The sequence below is a fragment of the Abrus precatorius genome, unplaced genomic scaffold (genome assembly GCF_003935025.1).
Source record: "Abrus precatorius isolate BTA unplaced genomic scaffold, Abrus_2018 Scaffold8, whole genome shotgun sequence".
Lineage (NCBI taxonomy): Eukaryota > Viridiplantae > Streptophyta > Magnoliopsida > Fabales > Fabaceae > Abrus > Abrus precatorius.
Window position 1 is genome coordinate 26792251 of NW_020874428.1, and position 23041 is coordinate 26815291.

Below are 23041 nucleotides of genomic sequence, written 5' to 3' on the forward strand. Positions count from 1 at the left end.
CTATGATACCTATAAACTTGAAATTGCATTGTATGTCTTCTATAAATTAACAGTTATAGTTATTTTAATATATTAAAAATTAAAAGATATTTACATCTTTTTCAAGTTTAGAATTAAGTTTTTCTGAGTGACATGGGAAACGGTTTGTAAATCACAAGAGAATGGTAGTTTGGGCATTAAGAATGTGCAGTGGTTTAACTAGACGTTTATTGGTAAATAGTTGTGGCGAGGTGTTAATTGTTCTAACTCATTGTGGGTGCGGGTGTTAGGAGATAGATATGGTATATTAGCTTCTTTTATTCAACATCCATCAATCCACAATAGATGTTCTTTGTGGTGGCGTGATTTGCTGGAGGTTATTCATTAAGGGAATTCATAGCTGAATGAGAAGTTAGATAGGAGTGCGGGTGCAGATTTACACACTCTTTTTTTGGGAGATAAGTGAATAGGTGAGTTGCGATTGTGTGAGGCATTTTTACAATTATTTGTTGTGGTGAAAAATGTTGAATCTTGTATATTGGAGAATGGTTTTCATGATAGCACTAGGTAGATTTGAGATGTTAGTTGGCGAAGAGGACTTTTTCAACATAAAATCTCAAGCTTTAATCTTTTGTTAGAGCTTGTGGATAGAGTTTCTATTAAATTACAACAAGAAGATAAATAAGTATGACGGACAGATTTTTTATGTTGTTATTCAGTGCAATCTGCGTATTCATGGTTATTTGAACTTTTTGGTGGTCCTAATAGTGTAGATCAATGTAAATAAAAATAAAATAATTAAATAAAAATAATATTTAATAAATTATTTTAAAATATAATTGTATTATTTTTAATATTTTTTATAAGTTTTAATTTTGAATATGAATTTCTAATGTGTAATTACTCCTATTATGATTATTGTTTCATTTTTTTTTATCTTTACTTCATCACTGTAATCTAATAAAATATAAAATGTTTTTATTTAATACTTAAAAAAAATATAGAAACTAATTAGCAAATTCACTGTGTGATTACATAGACACACGAAGTCTTTGCAAGTGTAGTTTATAAATATACATGAAAGAGTGTTTTTGTAGGAAGAACAGGCGTTGATCAACAGCGCGATGAAATTGTTTTTTCAACCAATGCTTTCACCTCTCATGTTGATGTTTCTTAGTTGCTCTTTCTGGACTGGTGGAAGCATACAATGTGGGGGGAACCAAATCGCATACACTGTAATTGTTGATCAAAATGGCAAAGGAAAATTCCCAACGGTTCAAGCTGCCATTGATTCCGTAGAGAAAAACAACAACAAATGGGTTAAAGTTCGCATAAATGCTGGCACGTACATGTAAGTTGTAACGTTATTATCTATTACTTACCTTATTTACATAGTAGAACATTGAAGTATGGTGTATTATTTTCTTTATCTGTTGCAATTTTGCAGAGAGAAAGTTCAAATTTCCTTTCATAAACCGTGCATCATCTTAGAAGGTGCTGGCAAAGACATTACCTCTATTACATTCCACAGCAACCGCCCTACATTTGTGTCTTCTCCGCCCAACGTGGTGGTCATTGGCATTAGCTTCAAGGTAATTAGATAATATTACGACGTAGTATTATTATTATTATTTTAATTTATGTAACATTATTCTAAATATTTTTTATTGTTTTTGTAGTTAATTATATAACATAGAAATTGTTTGAATGAAAAAATATTTTTTTTATAATTTTATTTAAAAAAATTATAGCCACTTAAAAAAATATTATTTTAATAAAATTATTAATATATACTTTTATATTGTTTATTATATTTTATAATTTTTTTAAAGAGTTCTAATTTTTTATTTCGTCTATGATCTTACAAAGTTTAAAAACGGCCCTCACCATGGGTTGATACCACAAAACGCGTCCAATGAAAAAAGAAGCTTACTCCGTTACAGTTAAAGGAATATTCTTTAGTCTTTTATTAACAAAGAGGGGTGGCTTTCCAACTTACCAGTGAAATTATCATAATTTTGGGTTAAGTTGTTTTTTATGGTTAATCAAGATTAGGAAGGTACTTTGGGTTAGTCTCATTTGTGTTCAATCACTCCAAAGAACTGTACCAAAAAACAAAACAAAAACAAAATTCATTCCATGCAATAAAATAATTTTCACTCCTTTTTTACTACCATCTTTTTACAAACCAATATTTCGTTTTTTTTTTTTTTTTCTTTCGGTTTAATTTGTTCCAAGAGAAGCCTTTGTATGTGTTAAAATTTTTCAATTCTTATGAACAGAGGTTTGAAACAGAAAACCAAAAACAAGCTGTAACTTGAGTTGCTAGATTAGATCATAATGTTCGAATGCCATAATCATTTGTAGGGTATATATTTCTATCTTCTTGGCTTTTAAAAAGCGAAACATTGTACTTTTGAGTACTAATGATGTGTGACCGCAGCTATATGGAAAGATAAGGAGAGTTTGAATCTGTTCCAAGTATCACATATCTAGGGTGTTTGAACAAGAAGTATTATGGCCACTAGACATTATTTTTCACTTCATCTTAGCTATGTTGAAAGTAGGATAATTGAGATTCCATATTTAATAGGCTATTTATAACATAAGAGAGCTGAAAAGGATACGACTTACAAGAGCCTAAAAGATCACAAAATAACCATAGTTTCAAATATGATGTCAGACTAAGAACAATAAGTCAACTCCTATTTACTCTTTGCTCTGCATGACAGGAGTTCTTTGTTAAGACTCAAGAAAAACATATTTTAATACCCAAAAAGATAGAGCCGTGAGAATAAGCTGGAATCCATCTTCAACCAGATTGGTTTGCACTTTTACGTACCTGTAATGGAAAGCACTGAATTTGTAACTGATTTCAAGGGGACAGACAATAAAATATCAAAATTTCTAACTATAATAACTTTGTAAATGATAATAAGAAGTTATATATAATAAGTTTTATTAAAAATTACAGAAATCAATGAAATTTAATACATTGATATAATTAAATGCTACAATTTTCAATAAAAAATATTATTTATAACTTTTTATCCTATGTAATGTTATACAAATTAAAAAAAAAAATCAATAAAATATATCACAATGCTCTTTGCAGGCCTTTTGAAACAGATACTTCAGCAATTCCTTTTGTTAAATAAAATTCAATTAGGTTCAACTATGAGGGTTGGATGGAACAAAGTAGAAGGGATTTAGCCGTTCAAGAGTAAACAAACATACCAAATCATTTATAAGAGTTCAGGCAGAAAAATAGCAGCTGTGTTTAACATTTTTCTTTTGTCAATCCTCAGTTTTGATTCCTGAAACCTGGGTTGTATTTAAGAAATTCACCTATTTTAAGATGAACAGCATGCATACACCAATATGATACATAAATAAATGCTCTGAGCCATCCAGATTTTACCACATGAAAGAAGTTCAAGTTGTATCATGCTTGCTCTTGGTAATTATTTAGCAGTTAGATATACAACCTTGTATCATTTGTGCAAGCAGAAATTATAACAATGAGAATGGAGTTGATGTACAGTATATTTGGATTCCCTTTAACAATGAGAATTGAGAATGGAGTTGTATAATAGGTTTTAGGATTGCTTAAAATACGACTGAATGGAATGCAACACGATGGAATGCGCTATTCCATTCCGTCCAATTCCCCAATTTGGGAGTTTAGGATGAAACCAGTTTTTATTTTCCTATTCCATCATAAAAATATCCAAATAAAGGAATTATAACTTGATTCCAGTCTATGTACCAATTAGATATCCAAACATAGCCTTAGGTCTTCTTCTACCCTTTTTACCAAATAATAAATCTTATATTTGATTGGTTATTCTCGTTAAACCTTCTATTAGTCTTCTAGTATGACTAAACCATCTTCACAAAACTTCACACCATGAGTTCCAAGATATGTTATAGGAATTTCAGAATCCACACAAAACTTGGTTCAATCTTCTGCAACATTGACATATCAAACCCTTATAATAAGACCTTAGTTGGAACAATTATCGTAGTTTGTTGAGCTTTCTTAATGCCAAATAATTCCAAATTCTTGCTTTTCAAGTAATCTTGACCTTTAAAAAGAAACATTTACAATCCCATAATGCAACATGACAATCAATCAATATGTCAATGCTCTGCATTTATCACAAGTGCTTAAAGAACAGAGAGCATCTGGGTATATATTCTCAGCTTGTACTGTTAGTTTGCTGTTGTATGTATAGCTAGCAAAGCATGCTTGTGTACTTGTATCAATATTGGTGTAACCATCAGATTCACAACGAATGAAAATCATTTTCAGTACAAAAAAAAAAAAAAAAACTCATTGCTCTCAGTTTTCTTTCATTCTCTCTCTACCTCTGAACTCTAATATGGTAATAAGAGCTTGTTTCTAATGCAGAGCCATGTCTTCCAATTTCTAGTGTCAATTCTGGCATAAGCCCTAATCAATTTCTTTCGCACAATTTCAAAGAAGTTAGGCATGGCACCTGCACAGGGGAGGAAGAACGTCTATGCTACCCAACCCAAACTCTCACCTTGTAGCGTTGTAATCCTGTCCATTTTCCAAGTACACAAAACACTACCAGGAATCATGCGTTTCAAATCATATATAAACTTGTTTTTAAGTAAAGTTGGGTAAACTTAAGTGAACTCGGATAAATTGAGGTAAACTTGTGAGTTTACACCCGATTTCACGTGTTTAATCAAACAAAGAGAAAATCATATCATCTTTTATCATGTCCTATCTACCGAATTTGCCCTAAAGTGTAATGATGCTGCTTTCAAATCAAAGTACTGCCGATTCCCTCTTAGCAAAAAATGAATCTTATATTTGATCGACTTTCTCATTAGAGCTTCCATTAGTCTTCTCCTTAAAAGACCAAACCATCTTCACAACTCTTTACACCGTGAGTCCTAAGAAATGTGTTAGGAAGTCAACAACCAACATAAAATAAGATCAAATCCTTTTAAGAACTCAGCTGGATCAATTTTGTACTTCACTGAGCTTTCTAAACACCAAATAGTTCACAATTATTGTTTTTAAAGAAATATTGACCTTAAAAAGAAATATCTGTGACAATTTTCTGCATTATTATTAGGGCTAAAAGAAACAGTCAAAGATTTATTACATACCCCATCAATAGCAGCATTATTATTAGGGCTAAAAGAAACAGTCAAAGATTTATTACATACCCCATCAATAGCAATCAAATCCAGGAGATCAGCCAAATAAGTAAGCCATGACATTAGTAGGTATGGCAAAGAAGGAAGGTGTATCCATGTTTAACTCAAAACTCTGCACTCCAGTGAAAGGAGAAGAACGGCCATCCAGCAGAGCAGGAAACATAGACAGCACCTACAAAAAATCAAAGAAAGACACGAATTCATATCCACAAAACTGAAGTAGCAATCATTAATTGAAATCAAAGAACTATGCTTACTTCAATGATACCAGGTGACAAGGACACAAACTTTGCACTCCCCATGGCTTCAAACAAGTCAATCAACTGATAACACAAATCAGCATCTGTAGTCAAACACTCCAGAACAATATCCACTTTCTCCACAAAGGAAAGGTCCACCATGGGAGAAAAATCATACAGATCAGAGTCACTGTAGCTAAAAGATCGAAGCTTTGGCGTGAAAAGCTCAATGACACAATCTGAATCAAACACTTCATCCACCCTCATACTCGATATACTCAATTCAGTGAGCTGAGGAGCAGAGATTATTAACTCTTCAATGTCACCATAATATTGACAGCCATGCATAAACAAACACTTCAAATTAGCACAACCCCTAAAAGGATCAAGAAACTCTTCCCCACATTCAAATCGACAATCACAAAGGTACAACTTTTCAAGGGAAACAAAGTCAAAAGTTGTGGTCTCAGTGGCTATATCTACAAGCTTGAGCGTGGTGAGAGATTGACAAAGAGAAAGTTGAGGTAACTTTCGTATAACGCATTCCGCAAGGATACTGATAAACTTTATGTTTGTGGAGACGGGTGTCTGGATAACATAGTCAATAATGGAATCTACCATGTTACCATCATTGAGTTCGGCCTGGCACGCGAAGCTGAGCCCCTGTACTTTGGCAGAAGCGTCTCTGTTAGCCAAGAACTGCTCGACAAAACATTGAAAAACAAAAGGGTCGTCAAAGTAATCGTCGTGCAAATTAAGGACCGGAACTGAAGTCCAAAGTTGCTTCCAACGCTTGCTCAGAACGCTGGTTTGAACAGCTGTTGTTGCGTCCACAAAAGAGAGGATGCTATGGATCACTTCATCCGGCAAGTTGCTTAGCCTGTCCTCTTTAACTGTTATCTTTTTCTTCTCCCTTTGATTTTTATTCTTGTTCTTCCTGCCGTGTACTTCTCTCCCAAACTTGAAAGTATTTCGACCTTCGACTTCATCGGAATTCTTCATCGTCTTTATATGAGAAAACTCTTTTCTTTTGAGCGTTCTCTTTCTTCTTCATCTTCTTTTTCTTTCCCTTCCCTTTCGAAATAATTTAAATAATTATTTTTTAAATTTTATTTTATTTTTTTACATACTTCAAATATTTTATATATACACTAATATATTTTATTTAAATAAAATTTATTTTCTTACACACGTGTATCTTATACTGATACACGTATATATTTTATTTAAATAAAATTTATTTTATTTTACACGTAATATATTTTGTCTGAACAAAATTTGTTCAAATAAAATATATAAAAAAATAAATTCATATAAATTAATTAATTATTTATTTTATAAAATAATTATAATAATATTAATAAAATATATAAATAATTATACTTATAAATTAAATAATAAATTTTAAAAATTTTATAATATTTTATATTAAAATATTAATAAATAATTAATAAGACAAACAATAACTTATAAAAAATTTTAAAATGTAGAATAATAATTTAACACAAAAATAATGTTTGTTATTTTTATTCTTCTTTTATCATTATTAATGTTAAGCAACTAATAAATATATTAATTAATTAATTAAAAAATTATTATTTTACAAAAATATATATAACATCACTGTAGAATATATAGTTAATTATGTACTTACAAATTATATGATATGATAAGTTTTAAAGTTTAATACTTATTATAATACTCATATACTTAAAATTGCATTTAGTGTCATTTATAAATTAATAGTTATGATTATTTTAATATCATAAAAATTAAAAGATATTTACATCTTTTTCAAATTTTGAATTAAATTTGTTTGCACGGTGTTTTGCTTATTACTTTAGAAGGTATTAACATTTAACATATGTTTGTTCTAACTAAAATCTCTGAGATAATTTTATACTTTAATTTGAAGAGGAATCTGAGACATCTTTGAGATAATACAGTTAGTGTTATAACTTATTTTTATTAAAATTTTTAAGATGATTCTATATTTTAATTTGGAGAGAAATTCTAAAACACTTTTAAAAAAATACATTTAATGCTATGACCTGCTCTGACTAAAATCTCTAAAATGATTCTATACTTCAATTTGAAGAGAAACTCTAAGACACTTTTGAAAAAATGCATTTATAGTTTAGAGTTACTTATGAAAGTAATTAAATAATTTAAAAGGTTAATAGATGAAGTCTTAAATTAACTCATGCTTATGAAAGAGATAAAATTTAAATTTTCAATAAATAATTTTTTAATGGTAAGAAAATAAGAGGACATAGATCTATAAGATAAAGTACCTTACTTTAATATTTTTATAACCTTTTATATTAAAATGTTAATAAATAATAAATAAGACAAAACAATGACTTGCAAAAAAAATCTAAAAAATATAAGATAATAATTTAAAACTAGAATAATATAGTATTGTTTTCTTCATTGTTCCTATATTATTATTATTCAGTAACTAATAATTATATATAAATTAATTAATTAATTAAATATTTTTATTTTATAAAAAAATTATAACATCACTGATAAAATATATAGATGATTATGAACCTATAAATTAAATTATATAATAAGTTTATTAGAAAAAGATTATTATAAGTTTTAAAATTTTTATAGCATTTTACATTAAAGAATTAATACATAGATAAAAAGACAAAATAATGACTTAGAAAAAAAATATCTAAGATGTAAGGTAATAATTTAACACAATAACAATATACTGTTGTTGTCTTCATTGTTCTTATATTGTTATTATCACTGAGCAACCAATATTTTTATTATTGTCGTCGGTCCATTCGTTCTTTTCTCTTTATCTTTACCGCACACTGTTATCGGTCTTTCGTTTCAACTTTTATTGTCGTTTCTACCCACCATCACTGTAATCGTTGCAACCATTTGTCAATCAATCACAATCATTATCGTTATTACTGCTCCAACATTATTAATCAATGTTTACTGTTAATAAACAGAATCAAATAATTTGCATGCTTTTATTAAAACTCAAAACAAAAAGTAATAAAAAATGAAAACTAAAATCATAAAATTAAAAATTACCTTAAAATTTTCAAAATATAAAATTAAATATTATCCCATATAGCCTTAGTCAAGGAAAATCAAATTTCTTATTACTTCGAGCACGGATTTATAAAACCTGAGAAAAATAGAAACCATACTACTGTAAGGATATATATTTTTTGTATTGCCTTGATAAGAGCAACTGAGCAAGCTTAAACAACTAATTATAACATCTTATAAAAAAATATATATTACTTTTCTCCTAAAACAAAATAACCGTTTAATATATAATAAACGATGAAGCATCTATTACATGTAAGATCTAGATAGATTACATTATTATATTATCTCTGCACTTAAAGAAAACCATCTTAAAAATCTTTATTGTATGATATTTCAATAAAGTTTAATCTTTCAATTTATTACAATAAAAGTAATGTGAGGCTTAGCTACACGTAGAAATAGAAATATAATAAAATATTTAACAAAACTTTAATTTTTTTATTTAAGTAATAGATTTAATTTATTTTTTTTAAATTAACTAATTTAATAAGATAAGTTTGAGTTTAAGAAAAATCCATTAAATTTAAAAAAATATATAATTAAGAGCATATATTTTTTACATTCTAATATTAACTATTACATCAAAAGTTTGTATTTAGTATTTAAAATAAAGTTATTAATAAATATTGCTATTAGTTGAAAGAATAGTCAATTAAAAAATTAATTTAAGATGGAGATTGACTTCGTCACAAGTTTCAAAATAATAATTTCTAAAAATATTTGTAATCATTTGTAATATGAAAATATATAATTTTATTATAAATATTTGAAGTATTTAACTATTTTTTTTCATGTCTTAGAGATAAGCTTTCTGACTTTTTCAGAGATATACTTATTTAGATAATTTGATAGTTTATTAATAATTAAATTTAAGAGCCTATTAAAAACTTCAAAGTTTGTCATTAAAAAACTAATAAACCAACTCAAGATCTTAAAAAGGTAATGTAGTAAAAAACTTATAACAAATAATAAATTAGACTTTAAAATTATTAAATACATTAGAATTATTTAATTATTTATATAAAGTCTAACTTAACCTAATCTAACTTGATTCTAATTCTCTAATTTTTAATTATGTTGCAATTTTAGTTTCTTATTTTTATTAATTTAATAAATTTTGTCATTCCATCCAATTTTAATGGAATTGTTCTTCATTCTTCTCTCCCTTTAGTTGAAGTTTGTCATTGCTTCCTCTCTCTCGCTTGTCTTACCTTGCCATTATTAAAATGTAGATCTTCTTCCTCCTTTTTTCCTAGTCAAACTCTTTCATTAACATACTATTTTCTTTTCTTCCCTTTCTTTCTTAAACCAAAACTAATCAATTTCTCAAATCAAAATGTAGTTTTTTTTTTATCATAAACTATAATCAATTTTTATTTTGTTGATACTTAAGTTTGTATATTGTGTTAACTAAATAGTCAACGCCTAAACAAATGAAACACTTATAAAAAGAAAAAAAAAAAAGTAATAAGAGACTTTAATGTTAACAAAAAGATAAAGAAAAAGAGAATGAAGAGAGAAGTGTGAGAAAAATATCTACAATTATAAAAGAGACTAAATTTATTAATTTAAATAAGACAAAAAAATTCACGACACTAATGTAAGTATAGTAACTATCTATTTTACATGCATTTATAAGTTAAAAATTATTAGAATTTTTTAAAATTTTAAATTGTTATAACAATTTATACATTATTACTTTTGAAAGTATAAAGTGGTTAACTACTCTTTAAAGTGTGACTTTAGAGAATAATTATTCATAAATAATTTCTAAATATATTAATTGTTCTATAAAATAACAAGCAATTATATTATTTTCTCTACACGTGATGACTTCAAAAAAAATATAAATGAAATAGTGATTAGGTTGTATTAATGCAAATGCTCTTGCCAAAAATTATGTGTCCTTACGAAGTTGGCATGCATTTTGTTACTATTGTAACAAAAGCTCTTAATCATGAAAGAGTTGGGACAATAGAGGAGGAGTAGAAAAAATAGGTTGATAGGTAACAAGAAAAGAGATGTAATAGTAGCAATGGGAAAGTTTCAGTGATAACAAACTCCTCTAAAAAGAGAGGACTAAAAAATATCTTTTAATTAAAAAATGGTAACTGAATAAAAGTGCAATAATTATTAAATTAAGTATACATATAAACTAAAATTATATAATAAAAAAATTCAAAAACTAAAATTAAACAAACATAATAATCATTAATCAATTTGGTTCATATAAGATTATAATTTTAGAAACTTATTTATGAAAATGGTTAATATTTAAAAAATAATTTAAAAAAGTTTGAAAACCTAAATTTGAAAATTAATAGTTTAAAATTTTAATTTTGAAAACTTATTTTGATAAGTGTAAAATCATAATTTTAGAAACTTATTTTTAAAAATATTAATAATTATGAAAATTAATTTTTAAAAGTAAGGAAATCCAATTTTAAAAATTAATTTAAGAAGTATAAAATTTTAATTTTAAAAATTTATTTTTGGAAGTGTATAATCCTAATTTTAGAAACTCAATTACGAAGAGAATATTAATTTACAAATTAATTTTAAAAGTGTGAAAACCTAATTTTAAAATTTTAAATTTAAAAGATATTAAAATATCATTCTAAAAGTTTATTTTAAAAAATTGACAATATAAAGAAATTTTATATTTTTAATTAATTATGAATTATTGTGTAAATAAAATAATTAATATTTATAATAATTAATATAAAAATATATTTATGATGCATTTTAATTGATTAGCAAATACGTTTGGTATAAATTAAAAAATATTTATACTGAAAATACATTAAAGTTAATCTTTATTTTAATAGGTCATATTTTGTTTTTGAATACTAAAATATTAAGAAAACAAAAATATGCTATTATCCGAGGAAGTTCTGTATCTGCTTAGTGCTAACAGATAACTGCTCTGGTCGATGGCCATGGAGCTGTGTACCCGAACCTTCACAAGGGTCGTCCTTTTCAAACCTTCTTTCTCACACCCCACTTCAAACCCTCTCCTTCTTCGTGCCAACACTGCACCCTTCAAATTCACTTCCTTCAATCTCTCATCATCTTTTATCCCTCATCATGTTCACCTCTTTCAACACACTTCTTCTCCATTCCCACTCGCAGCTTCTTCTTCTTCTTCTTCAGTCGCACTTGGAGAAGAAAAGGACCGTCTTCCTGCTGAATTGAAGGTCACTGAAACAGAGGAATCCAACTCCAGAGTATGTCAATGTTCCTTTTATCCACTCTTCTCAGTTTTGTGCTGCACACTTGAAATTGGTGTGGTGTTTATATTTCTCATCCCCCATTTTCCCAAGTTCTTTGTTTTTTTTTTTTTTGCTGTTTTTTTCTTTTAAAAATTAAATTTTTGGTGTACTATTTATATAGGGTAACGTTAATTGTAAAGATATAGCATTGCTTTTAACGGTGTAATCATAAAATGAAACAAACCAAACACTCCCTTAGCTAAGCAGTAAGAGTAATACACATATGCTGTTCTACCTCTCCTTTCTTGCTGTGCACCATTGGTTTTGATGTATATATATCATTTCCTTAAAGAATATATTTAAACTAGAGTGTTTACTCAATGCCTTGAATGGGAGTGTGTGAGAAGTGTGTGGGTCTAAACTTGTGAAAGTATCATCAATCAATTGCAAAAGAAACCCTTATAGTAGGATGATGGTAAGCTTATCTTTTGGCTCCGAATTCATATCGTTGAATATGTGTTTTTGCATCTTTTTCTCTTTGCAGGTTAGATTGCACGTGGAGGTGCCACCATTGGTATGTGAGGACTGTTACAAAAGGGTCATAGCAGAGTTTATGAAGCATGCAAAGGTGCTATTGGGCTACACTTAACTTATGCTTTATATAGTTATATAATGTTTTCCTCATATTCAGGCTAAAGGAAAATATATCTCGTAAATTAATGTTGTCTGTAAATACTCCTTATATTGTCCTTCGTGAGCATGATTAGTAATGATATTTGGTTTCTAAATTTGAAGCCATCAGTATAACCTCTTTGCATTCTTTCATTGAAAATTTGAGTTACCAAATTTCACAATCTTAAGGCCTGGTCCTGTCCTATCATATGTGAGTTTACTTATTGCCAAGTATAACAAAGTAGTTTGCTTGAGACTCATGGATCCCAGGTTTCAACATCTAAAGGAACCATGTTACTTTTATGAGCTAATTTAATTTAATTTTAAGTGAACAGGTTCCTGGATTTCGCCCTGGAAAGAAAGTTCCAGAAAGTATTCTTGTTAGTTATGTTGGGAGTAAAAATGTTCAGAAGGCTACAATTGAATCTATATTGAGGAGGACACTTTCCCATGCTATGACATCGGTATGTTGCAATATGGTTTTGATTTTCTTATTTTTTATGTTGTTACTGTTTCTCTTGATGTTTGTCTTTCAGACAATTTTGGGTTCATTGTGTTTATTTGCAATTATATCCATTAATGATTCCTTGATCTTGATTGAGAAACTTGTATTTAACAATTACAATCATCATGTTACTTAAATCTACTTTTTGTTGAAAGACAAGCTTGTTGGTTCATACACATCAATGCACAAGCATAAACTGATCATGGACATTTCCTCATTATATATTTCTACCAAAGTGCATGTATTTGAAATCTATGAACCAACAAGGCCTTTGATCTGAGAACTTGATCCTGATCAAAAGATTAAAAAAAGTTCTTTATAATTTCCGTATCCTTTGGCCAGAGTTATTGCTGAGAAAAGTGGATTATTCAGATCAAATATTATTCTTAATCTTACACTTAAGCATCTTGTGATTAATTGTGTTTTATAGGTTACTGGAAGGGCTTTGCAAGACTCTGTACGTATAATGACTAAGTTTTCTGAGATGGAGGAGACATATTCTTCTAATGGGTCTCTTAGGTAATTTATATGTTAAGCTGTTTGAAATACATTTTCTACTAGACTCATTATGTTTCTCTTTGGTTGCTGAATCTGTAATACTAGAACTATCTTTTGTCATAACATGGAGGAGGAAGATTGTCATTAAGAATGCTCATATTGTCAGACTTTTACAGGCAGATTATTTTAATTATTCTCACTGATTTCACTTCTCCAGATATCATGTTATTGTTGATGTTGCACCAGAAATCAAATGGATTCCTGATAATAATGCCTACAAAAATTTGAAGATTTTTGTTGAGATAGAGAGTGATATAGACGCCCACAGAGCATCTGAACAAGAATTCAGAAGGCGGTACAAGTCCATTGGTTCACTGAAAGTAGTTACTAACAGAGGGCTACAGGTGACTGCATTTAATTAATACCACCCAACTGGCATACAACCGTATCTTTTTAAATATGATTATTTATTAAAAATGCTATTAATTGAAACCTTCATGAATCATGTAATTCATAACACTTTCAAGTTCTATAAAGCAAGCATTAAGAAACTATCCAGATTTTCTCATGTGTGTTATATACAGTTTCAGCTGATACAATGGAGGATATTTACTGATTTTTTTTTTGTATTTTAGTTTTATATCTTTACTGTCTCTCATACTTGCATATAATTCTCATACAAATACTGTTTCGTTTGGTATGTATTTACTATTATCTTGATAATTAATTTTTGTATTAATTAATATCAACTAGTCTACCCAAAATTAGATGGCTGCTATAGGAAATTTTTTCCTTTTCACAGGTTGGTGATGTTGCTGTCGTTGACATCTCAGCAACAACCATTGATCAAGATGAATCAAATGTTAAAAATATTTCTTCTGCTGAAAGTAAAGGTCTGGTGATTTGCTTGAAGGATGATAAAGAATTGATAAGCAATAGAAATCTTTTTATTTTTGGTGATATATCATGAACATTTTATCGCTAAACTTTATATTAGATATGCAGGTTTTAATTTTGATACAGAAGATGGTGACAAATTATTACCGGGTTTCCTGGATTCTATAATTGGAATTTGTCGTGGTGAAACAAAGTCCTTTCCTCTTGTATTTCCTGAAACATGGAAGCAAGAAAATCTTCGTGGTGTTCATGCTCAGTTTACTGTAAGTTTCTAATGTGGAATAAAAAATTTAATTGTATTAGGTACATGAATTGGCATACTAGTTTCTTCTTTTGATCCGTCATATACCAACTTGTTCATCATAAATCCTTTTTGGCCATATGTCTCACAGAATTTATGGTGCTTTTTCATCTCTTCTTATGATACAATTACCCTCTTTGGTTTGTAGAATAGAGAGTAGCATTTTCTCACAGTAGTATGTATATGCTCTTTTGCATTGTGGCTCCAGAAAATTTTAATGACAAGTTTTTATCTTTCCACTTTTCTCCTAGAAAGAGGATGAAAGTAAGAAATGAGGCTTTACCTTTCTTGTTCAACTTGTATAGTCATTCCCAATCACACAGTAAATCATCAAAGCATTTTGTCTAAATGCAGTCTTGCTACTTTCCACTTGAGGGGATAGTTAACCCCTCTGCCAAAACTCAACTTACTTGCTCTCAATAGGATTCAAACTCTGGACCTTCTTTGTGGGGTACGTAGTGCTCAACCCATTTTCATGGGTACACATGTTTGTGTTTCATCTATACTTCTATAGTTGGTGGATTTTTACTATTTCTTTATTTGCTTGTAGCTTGCTTAAACATGCCCTTTGCTGCATATATAACTTTTAACAGATCACAATTACTGAATTTCTCTTTCATTCATAACAGGTTGAATGCAAAGAACTTTTTTACAGAGATTTACCAGAGCTGGATGATTCTCTTGCTGATAAGCTTCTCCCGGGATGCACCACTGTGGAACAGGTGACCTTTTTACTCTTAAGTCCAATTGTTGTGTAAACTGAAGAGTCATATTGAATTGAATTCAACTAAAATTCTCCAGCATCAATTGCCAGGTCAAAGACTTGTTGTTACAGAGATACCTTGAGGTGGAGCAAACAGCTAGAGAACAAGCAGCTGACAATACTATCTTAGATCAGATTTCTAAGGTAATATTGCATCATTAAGTAGCTGTGTAAGATTGAATCTGTCATGTTTTCTAGATTAGAAGGTACCTTGCCACGTTTTCAATACACATACTTCTTTTACATTCTGCATGACGTTGTGCATCTAACATGGATACACTTGAACTATTATTATTTTTTGGGGGGAGGCATATAACCATTATCAAGAAGGACTTCAGTTTCTGTAATTTTGTGACAAGTGATGACAAGATATAGGATGATAAGATCCGCCTTTCCTTCTGGACCACATGGTTAATTCTTTAATCTTAATGCATCTTGTAAATCATCTAGAGTTCAGAGGAGAGAGGACAATCTATCCTTGGAAAACATGACATTTATGAAACAAGTTTCATTTAAATTTGGCCCTTTACCATCAATATTTCTTTTAATGCATTATCTGCTGCAAGAAAATATCGGTGTCTGCATAGTTTATCACAGAAGATCTGTGTGTCTCGTCATTTTCAGATGGTAGAAGTGGATATACCTCAATCCCTGTTTGAGGAGCAAGGTAGGCAGCTTTATGGGGCCAACCTATTAGAAATACAGGTATTGATTGCAAGATGGATCATTTTCAGGCCAATCGGCAACTTGATTTCCAGCAATTTTACATTTATTCATGATTTAATGCAAAAATAAAAAATAAAAAAATCTCTCTCTCTCTCTCTCTCTCTCTCTGTATCTGACACAATATTGTACCTGTTCTTATTTTAGCAAAATTGTGATGCAGGCAAAAATGCAACTAAATGAGCAGCAGCTGGCATCTCTATCAAGTCCAAAGGCTGTCAATGAATATCTTGAGCATCAGAAGGAAAATATAACAAACTTGATAAAACAGAATCTGGCAGTTGGTGATATATATAGGCGTGAAAATCTGCAGGTATGTGTGTTTGATTAATATATGTACCCATTATAAATATTGGCTCAGATTGTACTGACAACAAATTTTCCCTTCGTCAAAAGATGACATAACTGAATTGCATCCACCCAATTCAATGTGATTGAGAAATAGCATTTGCTTTGCATATCACTTGCTTTATTATTAAACTATCTAGTGTAATTGGTGAATGTTTTTGCTTATTCAAATGATTTGTGCGTATATGTTTTTTAGTTTTCTACTGAGGACCTTGTCAAAGAGGTTGAGAATTCCATTGCCGAATTCAAACTTCAAAATCAAGAATATGACGAGGAACGGGTGAAGGAACAGGTTTGCACCTTACTTTTGAGTCTGTTGGCTGTTGTTTTCTGTTTTGGCAGTTTCATCATTACATAAATGCATATAAAAAGTTAGGAATATCTTGAACCGTCTTCAGAATGGGCCATGTAGGGATATGCACTTCCTACTTGCATAATAAGTTGATTAACTAAATTTTTAAAAATATCTAGACAATGGTAGGTTAGTTTGCATTTTCAAGGAGGAAAAATTTTGCTTTGGGTCGAACTTCTCTCTCTCCGCTAATATAAAAGATCAATTGATATGATATTTTTGAACTTTCCTGAAGGTTCAAGAAATACTGGAAGGAGCTAAGGTGCTTGAATGGTTGAGAGAACATGCAGAGATTCAGTATATAACTAGGTGAGAGATGAGCACTGGCCCAAACAAATCAGGAAAATGACATTGCAGGTCCATTTGAAAGAATTTTGTTTCGGCTAATGTAAGTTGTGAGAAAATAAACTATTCTTGATTGAATTTTGAAGAAAAAATATTATAAATAAAGTTATGTATTACAATTTACAAATTTGCATTGAGACTTCTATGATAAATTAATAGTAGGGAGCACAAAAAAAAAAAAAAATGGAAGAAAAAGCAACATATTTCTCATATACAAGTCGTCTTCAAAATGTCAATGTTAAGCTCTAAAATATAAGAACAATTCCAAAAGAAAAGAAAAGCAATGCCATATGTAAGGATAGCTATACTGTGTGTTCTAAATATACTTCAGCAGCTATAAAAGAGAGGTCTAAAAGAAATCCTTTACTAATCTCCACTTGTTCAAACAGGGTAATCATCTATAAATATAACCCCAGTTGAAGCATGCTTTATAAAGTGTATATAGTGAGTTGATCATGTCTGAATAAAACGCCTTTCTTGTAATATCTGCCCGAGTTTTGTGTAGAGAGATAGCTGCTCCTCTGAACCAAGGTTCCTCATTATCTACACCATAAATTAAAAAATTGCAAATTATTTTGCAGCAAATATTTGAGCGTTTGCTCTATGGGTAATGGCCATAGTAAAAGGTATCATGTTTAACCCACACCTATGCAACATTGGACTGAAAGAAAACAGAATCCTCTATTTTTTCACATGATTATAAATTTACCAATAAATTGCTAAAACTAAAATCTCACCTGGTCCAAAAACATCTCAACTGAATAATCTTGGGTCACAACAAATGACTGGTGGTAAATATAGACAAAAACAGCCATTACCATCTGAAAAGGATGCATAACACAGTATAAAAAACAATTGTAAGATATTTCTCTAGGTAATTTATCAGTTTTGTTAATCTTAATTTTTAAGAATGAGTTTAAGCAACTAATAATAGTAATATTTTATTAAAAATAGAAGCATTCATTACAATGTATTGAAGATATAAGACTATAATAAATGTTTCTATTTTAATAAAATTTTACTATTATTAATTATTTTAACTCAGCAAAAGGCTAAGTTAACAAAATTATTAATTTATTGCATGTCATAAGAGGAGATATTTGTGTGCTTTAATTTATTGCATGTCATAAAAACCTGGCAATCCATTCTGTCAGTAAATCCGCCATGTCCAGGTATGCTGTCCCCAAAGTCCTGCATTCAATGAAAGCCATCAATGTTGTGTTTGGGAGTTTTAAAGTGAATAGAGAAAAACTGATGGTTGCGAAGTAACCTACTACAAAAGAGCAAGAGCAGACCTTGATTTTAAAAGCTCTTTTGAATCCACTAGCGAAAAAACCTCCAAATGGTGCTATGATGGACGCAAATAATCCCATCCACAAGGCATGCCACTGCACTGGCAAAACTGCAATCTCTTTCCAAGTAAGCTACAAGATGTTGTAAAATGAAATAACTTCGTAAGATTATGGGAAATATTGAATCATATGAGTGCTAATCGTATCAGCACGATTAACAAAGTATCACCCGGGGCTTTTCATTAGATTTTGTTTTGTGAGCATAAACAAGCGGGGATAAATACTGCATAACTTTTCATTCTTGAAGCCTTCTTTTTCTTGATGAAACAAACCTAAGTGATGCAGTGTATTTGATAACGAGTTTTAAAAATATTACCTTCAACTGGTGAATCTAAAGAATTCTCACTTACCCAATGAGAAATAAATCCTGGCAATGGAATGAACTCTGGCTTAAATATTGGGTCAGGGTCACACTGAAGCCAACCAGTTGATAAATCCTGAATTTATTTCACAAAATGATCATCGTTAGGAACAGGACACATATTTCTCCTTTTAGATGACTACACCTAACATGGATTGTTACCTTCCTTGGACATGTTAGCCACTGGAAGTGACCCAAGAAGTTTGCAAACTGCATAAGTAAAGGTGAAATCATCGTGTAAAGCAAAAATAAAGAAAAATAATCATTAAATCATCTATAAATTGAAGATTGTGAGGTACACAAATATGATCTAGTAGGGCTGGTTCCATCAGATGGAAAATTATAACAAAATAAACAAGGTGTGAATTTTGAAAATTTTGTGAAATGTTACTTGTTTAGCATCTCTCCTAATGGAGGGTAATTGTTATGGTTCCATAAAAAACTGATGCTTACCGTAAATGCAGCAATCATAGTGGCAACGGATGCTCCGATGAATCCTTCCCATGTTTTCTTTGGGGAAAGCTTGATCAGAGGTGTTCTCCCAAAAAAGAAACCGAAGACATATGCAGCAACATCATTCATAGCAATAAGGGATGCAGGGAAAAGAAACCTTTCATAATAATTTTAACACATTAGATTGTAATAATAACAATAAAATAAGATAATTTAAAGCATGAAAAAACATAAGGGTTAGCAATAGCAAAGCAGTTACTAGTAATAGAATATCTCCAGGATTTCCATTGAATGAGAAAAAGATCATAGGTGATGCTGTTGCAGGAAATTGTAACTCTTTTGAGAATTAAAAACTATAATGATACTTATATGACCACTGAGTGTAAAGAGTCCTGTTATTTTTTTTATTTATTTATTTTTTTTTTTTCTATCTTTCTTCTTCATAATGAGAAATTTTACTATAAGACCATCAAATCACAATATTCAATCGAAACATCTTTAATCCTTGAGCAACCGCATAGTTAATTCGAAGACAGCTAAAATTTATATTATTATATATGATACCCCCCTAACTTTTCTGTCTTCTCAATTAAGCTGAGAACAATACCAAAGTCAACAAACAAAAAGTAGAAGATATTTTCAATTATTTAATGCATACAAAAATATAAAATTTCCGAAACCAGACAAAAGTTGGAACAAATAAAGCATTAGAGAAAGCTAACAGAAAAAAGAAACTAACTATGTTCAACAATTTTCTGATCAAATATAAATGAAGCTAGATCAATTAATCATTACAAGGAAAGATGTTTGAGTAAACTAAAATCACATAAAATACGAAAGAATAAACTAAAAGAAGGAATTAGAAAATATAGATTTCATCATTAAGTAATTTCGCAGAAATCATGTTACCAGAAAATCCCTTCAAATATATTGGCTACAGTAAATGCAGACTGAGTAAACACAACAATAAGTATCATATGTGTCCATGCATACTGGCCAAACTGATATTTGTAGTATCTCTTCCTTAATGAAAGGATAAACCATACAAAGCCTGAAATCACAGATGAAAAGACTTATTCAGGAATGAATGAATTTTTTAAATTAAAAGGCAACAGACACTTTAACCAGCAGAAGACTAGAATAACATAATATTTGATACCAAAATTTAGTTAGTTACAGGATTGACTCAGACTTCTTAGGAATGTGCCAAGAAAGACAGAACATATAGGAATCTTCAATGAATATACATTAATTATTTATTTTTCCTTCCTTACCAAATCTTGGTTGACAATATTGGGATGGGATTATCATACATTAACATTCCTATGAGTGAAACAATTGGAAGTACTAACCTGCAATGTATAAAAAGTAACATATAACCATCTGATACTTGATCAGGTTGCTCACAAGTCTATAGAAGAATTTATCTGAGGTCACTGTATTCACAAGTTGTTGTCTGAGAATGCGGCCATAAACGAATAGCATTGCTGTGAAGAAAAAATGCCTGGACATTGTATTCAGAATCTTATCTTCGTGAAATTTTTTTTTCTCATATGTACATGATCATTTAAAATTACAGTAGCATAGATGCCTACCAGTTCAATCGCTTAAACTTAGGGAGACGTTTATGTTGAGTAGCTCTTTTCAGTAGATTGAAGAGCTCACTGGCCATAAATATTTGGATAACAACAACCATAGCCCAAATGTAAAGATGACCCAAGTATATGATCAGTGAGACACTTGCTAGCATCCACAGAGAGGAGTATGCACGGATCCACATTGATCTGTATTTACATTTATCATCCACAAGTAAATAGTTTCCATTTGATTTGCTTATCTCAGGAGGAATCTGACACAAAAATGCAAGCATCAGTTTCAAATTCTCCAAAATGAAATTTCTTTTTCTTCTATGTTTTATTTTCCTTTACTACAGCATTTGATTAATAACTTACACATGTGTTAAAGGGAAGTCTATATTCAATAATGATTTCTTCTACTACATGCAGAGGTATCTTAGAGGAACAAAATTTATAATTTAAACGCCAAACCAGTGTTCCAATAATAATAAGGATGCTTTGGAAACATATATAGCTTCCTTTCCCATATTCAGCACAATATTTTCCCCTCCAATCCTAATAACCATACTTCATTCCTCAATAAATGATTAACAAAAATAAACCATTTAAAGCTGAATTACACATATAAAATAAAATGCATAGAAGAGAATCATAATTTTGTGCACATTGACGGAATCAAATGTTTTCCAAATTGACAGAATCTCCATAACAGGTCTTGCAGTAGCATAACTTAACACTAAAAGTTGGTATTACGAAAAAATATACATCCCTAATCACAAAGATACATGTTAATAGACTACACCAACCTCATTTGAGCGTCTTCTTAGCCGAACATTTGGCGTTCTTGGTGAATTACAGTTATGATCCGTATGTATATCTCTCATTGTTGAAATGATAGTTCAAATATTTTTGGAGTGATATTCATGCATGGACTAAGACCTCCCCTGAGATATCAGATGCCAAAAATTTATAAATGTATCAAAATAGAAATGGAATGATCACTCTAACAACGAAATGGCAGACATTAACATAAAAGGAAAAATAATGGATAATGGCGAAGCAGGTGAAAATTGAAAGAGTACATACTCGGAGAAAGTCGTTTATGAAAAGGTTGAAAATGACAAAAGAATCAATTGGGAGAAATTGATGATGTCTTTGATGTGGCTTTGCTATGTTTCAGGAAATTAGAATAACAGAAAACATACCACTACCATGACAAGAAACAGGAGAGAGAACAAACCACGAGAGATACGTAATGCTCTTTATTGACCACTAAGTTACTTTGTATTTGATGACGCATCCTCTGAATAAATATAAAACTTTATAAGTCTATTGCCAATATCATAAAACATATAAACATACAAAAGATAACAAAATATGTATAAAAAATAATTAATAACTAATTAGTCCTAGATTTGTTTTCAAAAGTATTAATGCTGTAATTGTCTTACACAATCTAATGTTGCAAAATAGTTTAATAATAATCTCTCCTTCTCAGCAACCCCTATAAACATGTACTGGCAAGTGATTAAGCATGTTTATCCAAATATCTCTCATGCAGTTCTCATGGGCATGTTTTGATAAACATATTAATTAAATCAAAACAAAAAAATAGATTCATTAAATATTTATTTAAAATTTGTTATTATATAATAATTTATGTAATAAATTTAATTATAAAATTTATAAAAATAAGATAAAATAATTCATTTTAATATAAGTTTTATATAAATTCTTCCACAATCTTCACAGTCATGCTAATACCGTGCAATAGAAATTTTAATAATTTAGATTAAAATGTGTTTTTTTTCTGAAAATATGAAAAATAATTTTCTAACTTAATTTTTAATGAAATATTTAATTTTATTTTCAATTATTTTATTTATGAATGATACTGATAGAAATCTCACCAAAAATTTGAGTATCCAGATTTGCCCCAAAACAAAATTGTGCAGATACATCAAAATCTCTATTTTTTAACCTAGCTTCAGAATTTTACGAAATGACCCTCTTCTAAAATGCATAGATATCACAATGTATTGCATCATCAACGTAAAATTAGAAAATGATCACTAAAATAAAGCAGGCCTAGCTCACCAAAAGTTTTATAGTCTCTTCAAATTAAATTATAATGGACATTAATTCCATTCCATTGAACAACAATGGCACAAGTGGGAAACC

The 23041-nt window shown here is 29.7% G+C and overlaps 4 protein-coding genes across 7 annotated transcripts; 2 read left to right on the forward strand and 2 right to left on the reverse strand.

Moving 5' to 3' along the window:
* Window positions 1-1103: 1103 nt before the first annotated feature.
* LOC113874578 (probable pectinesterase 29) lies at window positions 1104-2300 on the forward strand. The gene is made up of 3 exons (XM_027512797.1): window positions 1104-1330; window positions 1427-1571; window positions 2262-2300. The coding sequence occupies exons 1-3, from the start codon at window positions 1104-1106 to the stop codon at window positions 2298-2300; spliced, it is 411 nt and encodes a 136-aa protein (XP_027368598.1).
* Window positions 2301-2535: 235 nt separating this feature from the next.
* Window positions 2536-6480, reverse strand: LOC113847713 (F-box/LRR-repeat protein 25-like). 2 transcript variants are annotated; one of them, XM_027476960.1, is made up of 3 exons: window positions 5436-6480; window positions 5188-5350; window positions 2536-2821 (listed from the first exon to the last, which is right to left on the reverse strand). In XM_027476960.1, the coding sequence occupies exons 1-2, from the start codon at window positions 6417-6419 to the stop codon at window positions 5216-5218; spliced, it is 1119 nt and encodes a 372-aa protein (XP_027332761.1). In that variant the 5' UTR covers window positions 6420-6480; the 3' UTR covers window positions 2536-2821; window positions 5188-5215. The 2 variants fall into 2 exon arrangements, with proteins under 2 accessions (XP_027332761.1, XP_027332762.1); XM_027476961.1 differs by lacking the exon at window positions 2536-2821 and adding an exon at window positions 4577-4908.
* Window positions 6481-11382: 4902 nt separating this feature from the next.
* LOC113846157 (trigger factor-like protein TIG, Chloroplastic) lies at window positions 11383-20972 on the forward strand. Of its 3 annotated transcripts, none has more exons than XM_027474111.1 (14): window positions 11393-11728; window positions 12258-12341; window positions 12721-12849; window positions 13321-13409; window positions 13606-13792; window positions 14191-14281; window positions 14394-14548; window positions 15216-15308; window positions 15401-15493; window positions 15974-16054; window positions 16236-16385; window positions 16617-16712; window positions 17008-17129; window positions 20682-20972. In XM_027474111.1, the coding sequence occupies exons 1-13, from the start codon at window positions 11435-11437 to the stop codon at window positions 17083-17085; spliced, it is 1620 nt and encodes a 539-aa protein (XP_027329912.1). In that variant the 5' UTR covers window positions 11393-11434; the 3' UTR covers window positions 17086-17129; window positions 20682-20972. The 3 variants fall into 3 exon arrangements, with proteins under 3 accessions (XP_027329911.1, XP_027329912.1, XP_027329913.1); XM_027474112.1 differs by lacking the exon at window positions 20682-20972 and adding an exon at window positions 19295-19430; XM_027474110.1 differs by lacking the exon at window positions 20682-20972 and having other exon boundaries at window positions 11383-11728; window positions 17008-17257.
* Window positions 17571-21744, reverse strand: LOC113846158 (phosphatidate cytidylyltransferase 1-like). Its single transcript, XM_027474114.1, has 11 exons — window positions 21667-21744; window positions 20879-21132; window positions 20636-20787; window positions 20193-20334; window positions 19284-19440; window positions 18993-19040; window positions 18820-18906; window positions 18413-18541; window positions 18252-18308; window positions 17855-17938; window positions 17571-17660 (listed from the first exon to the last, which is right to left on the reverse strand). The coding sequence occupies exons 1-11, from the start codon at window positions 21742-21744 to the stop codon at window positions 17571-17573; spliced, it is 1278 nt and encodes a 425-aa protein (XP_027329915.1).
* Between the last annotated feature and the right edge of the window lie 1297 nt (window positions 21745-23041).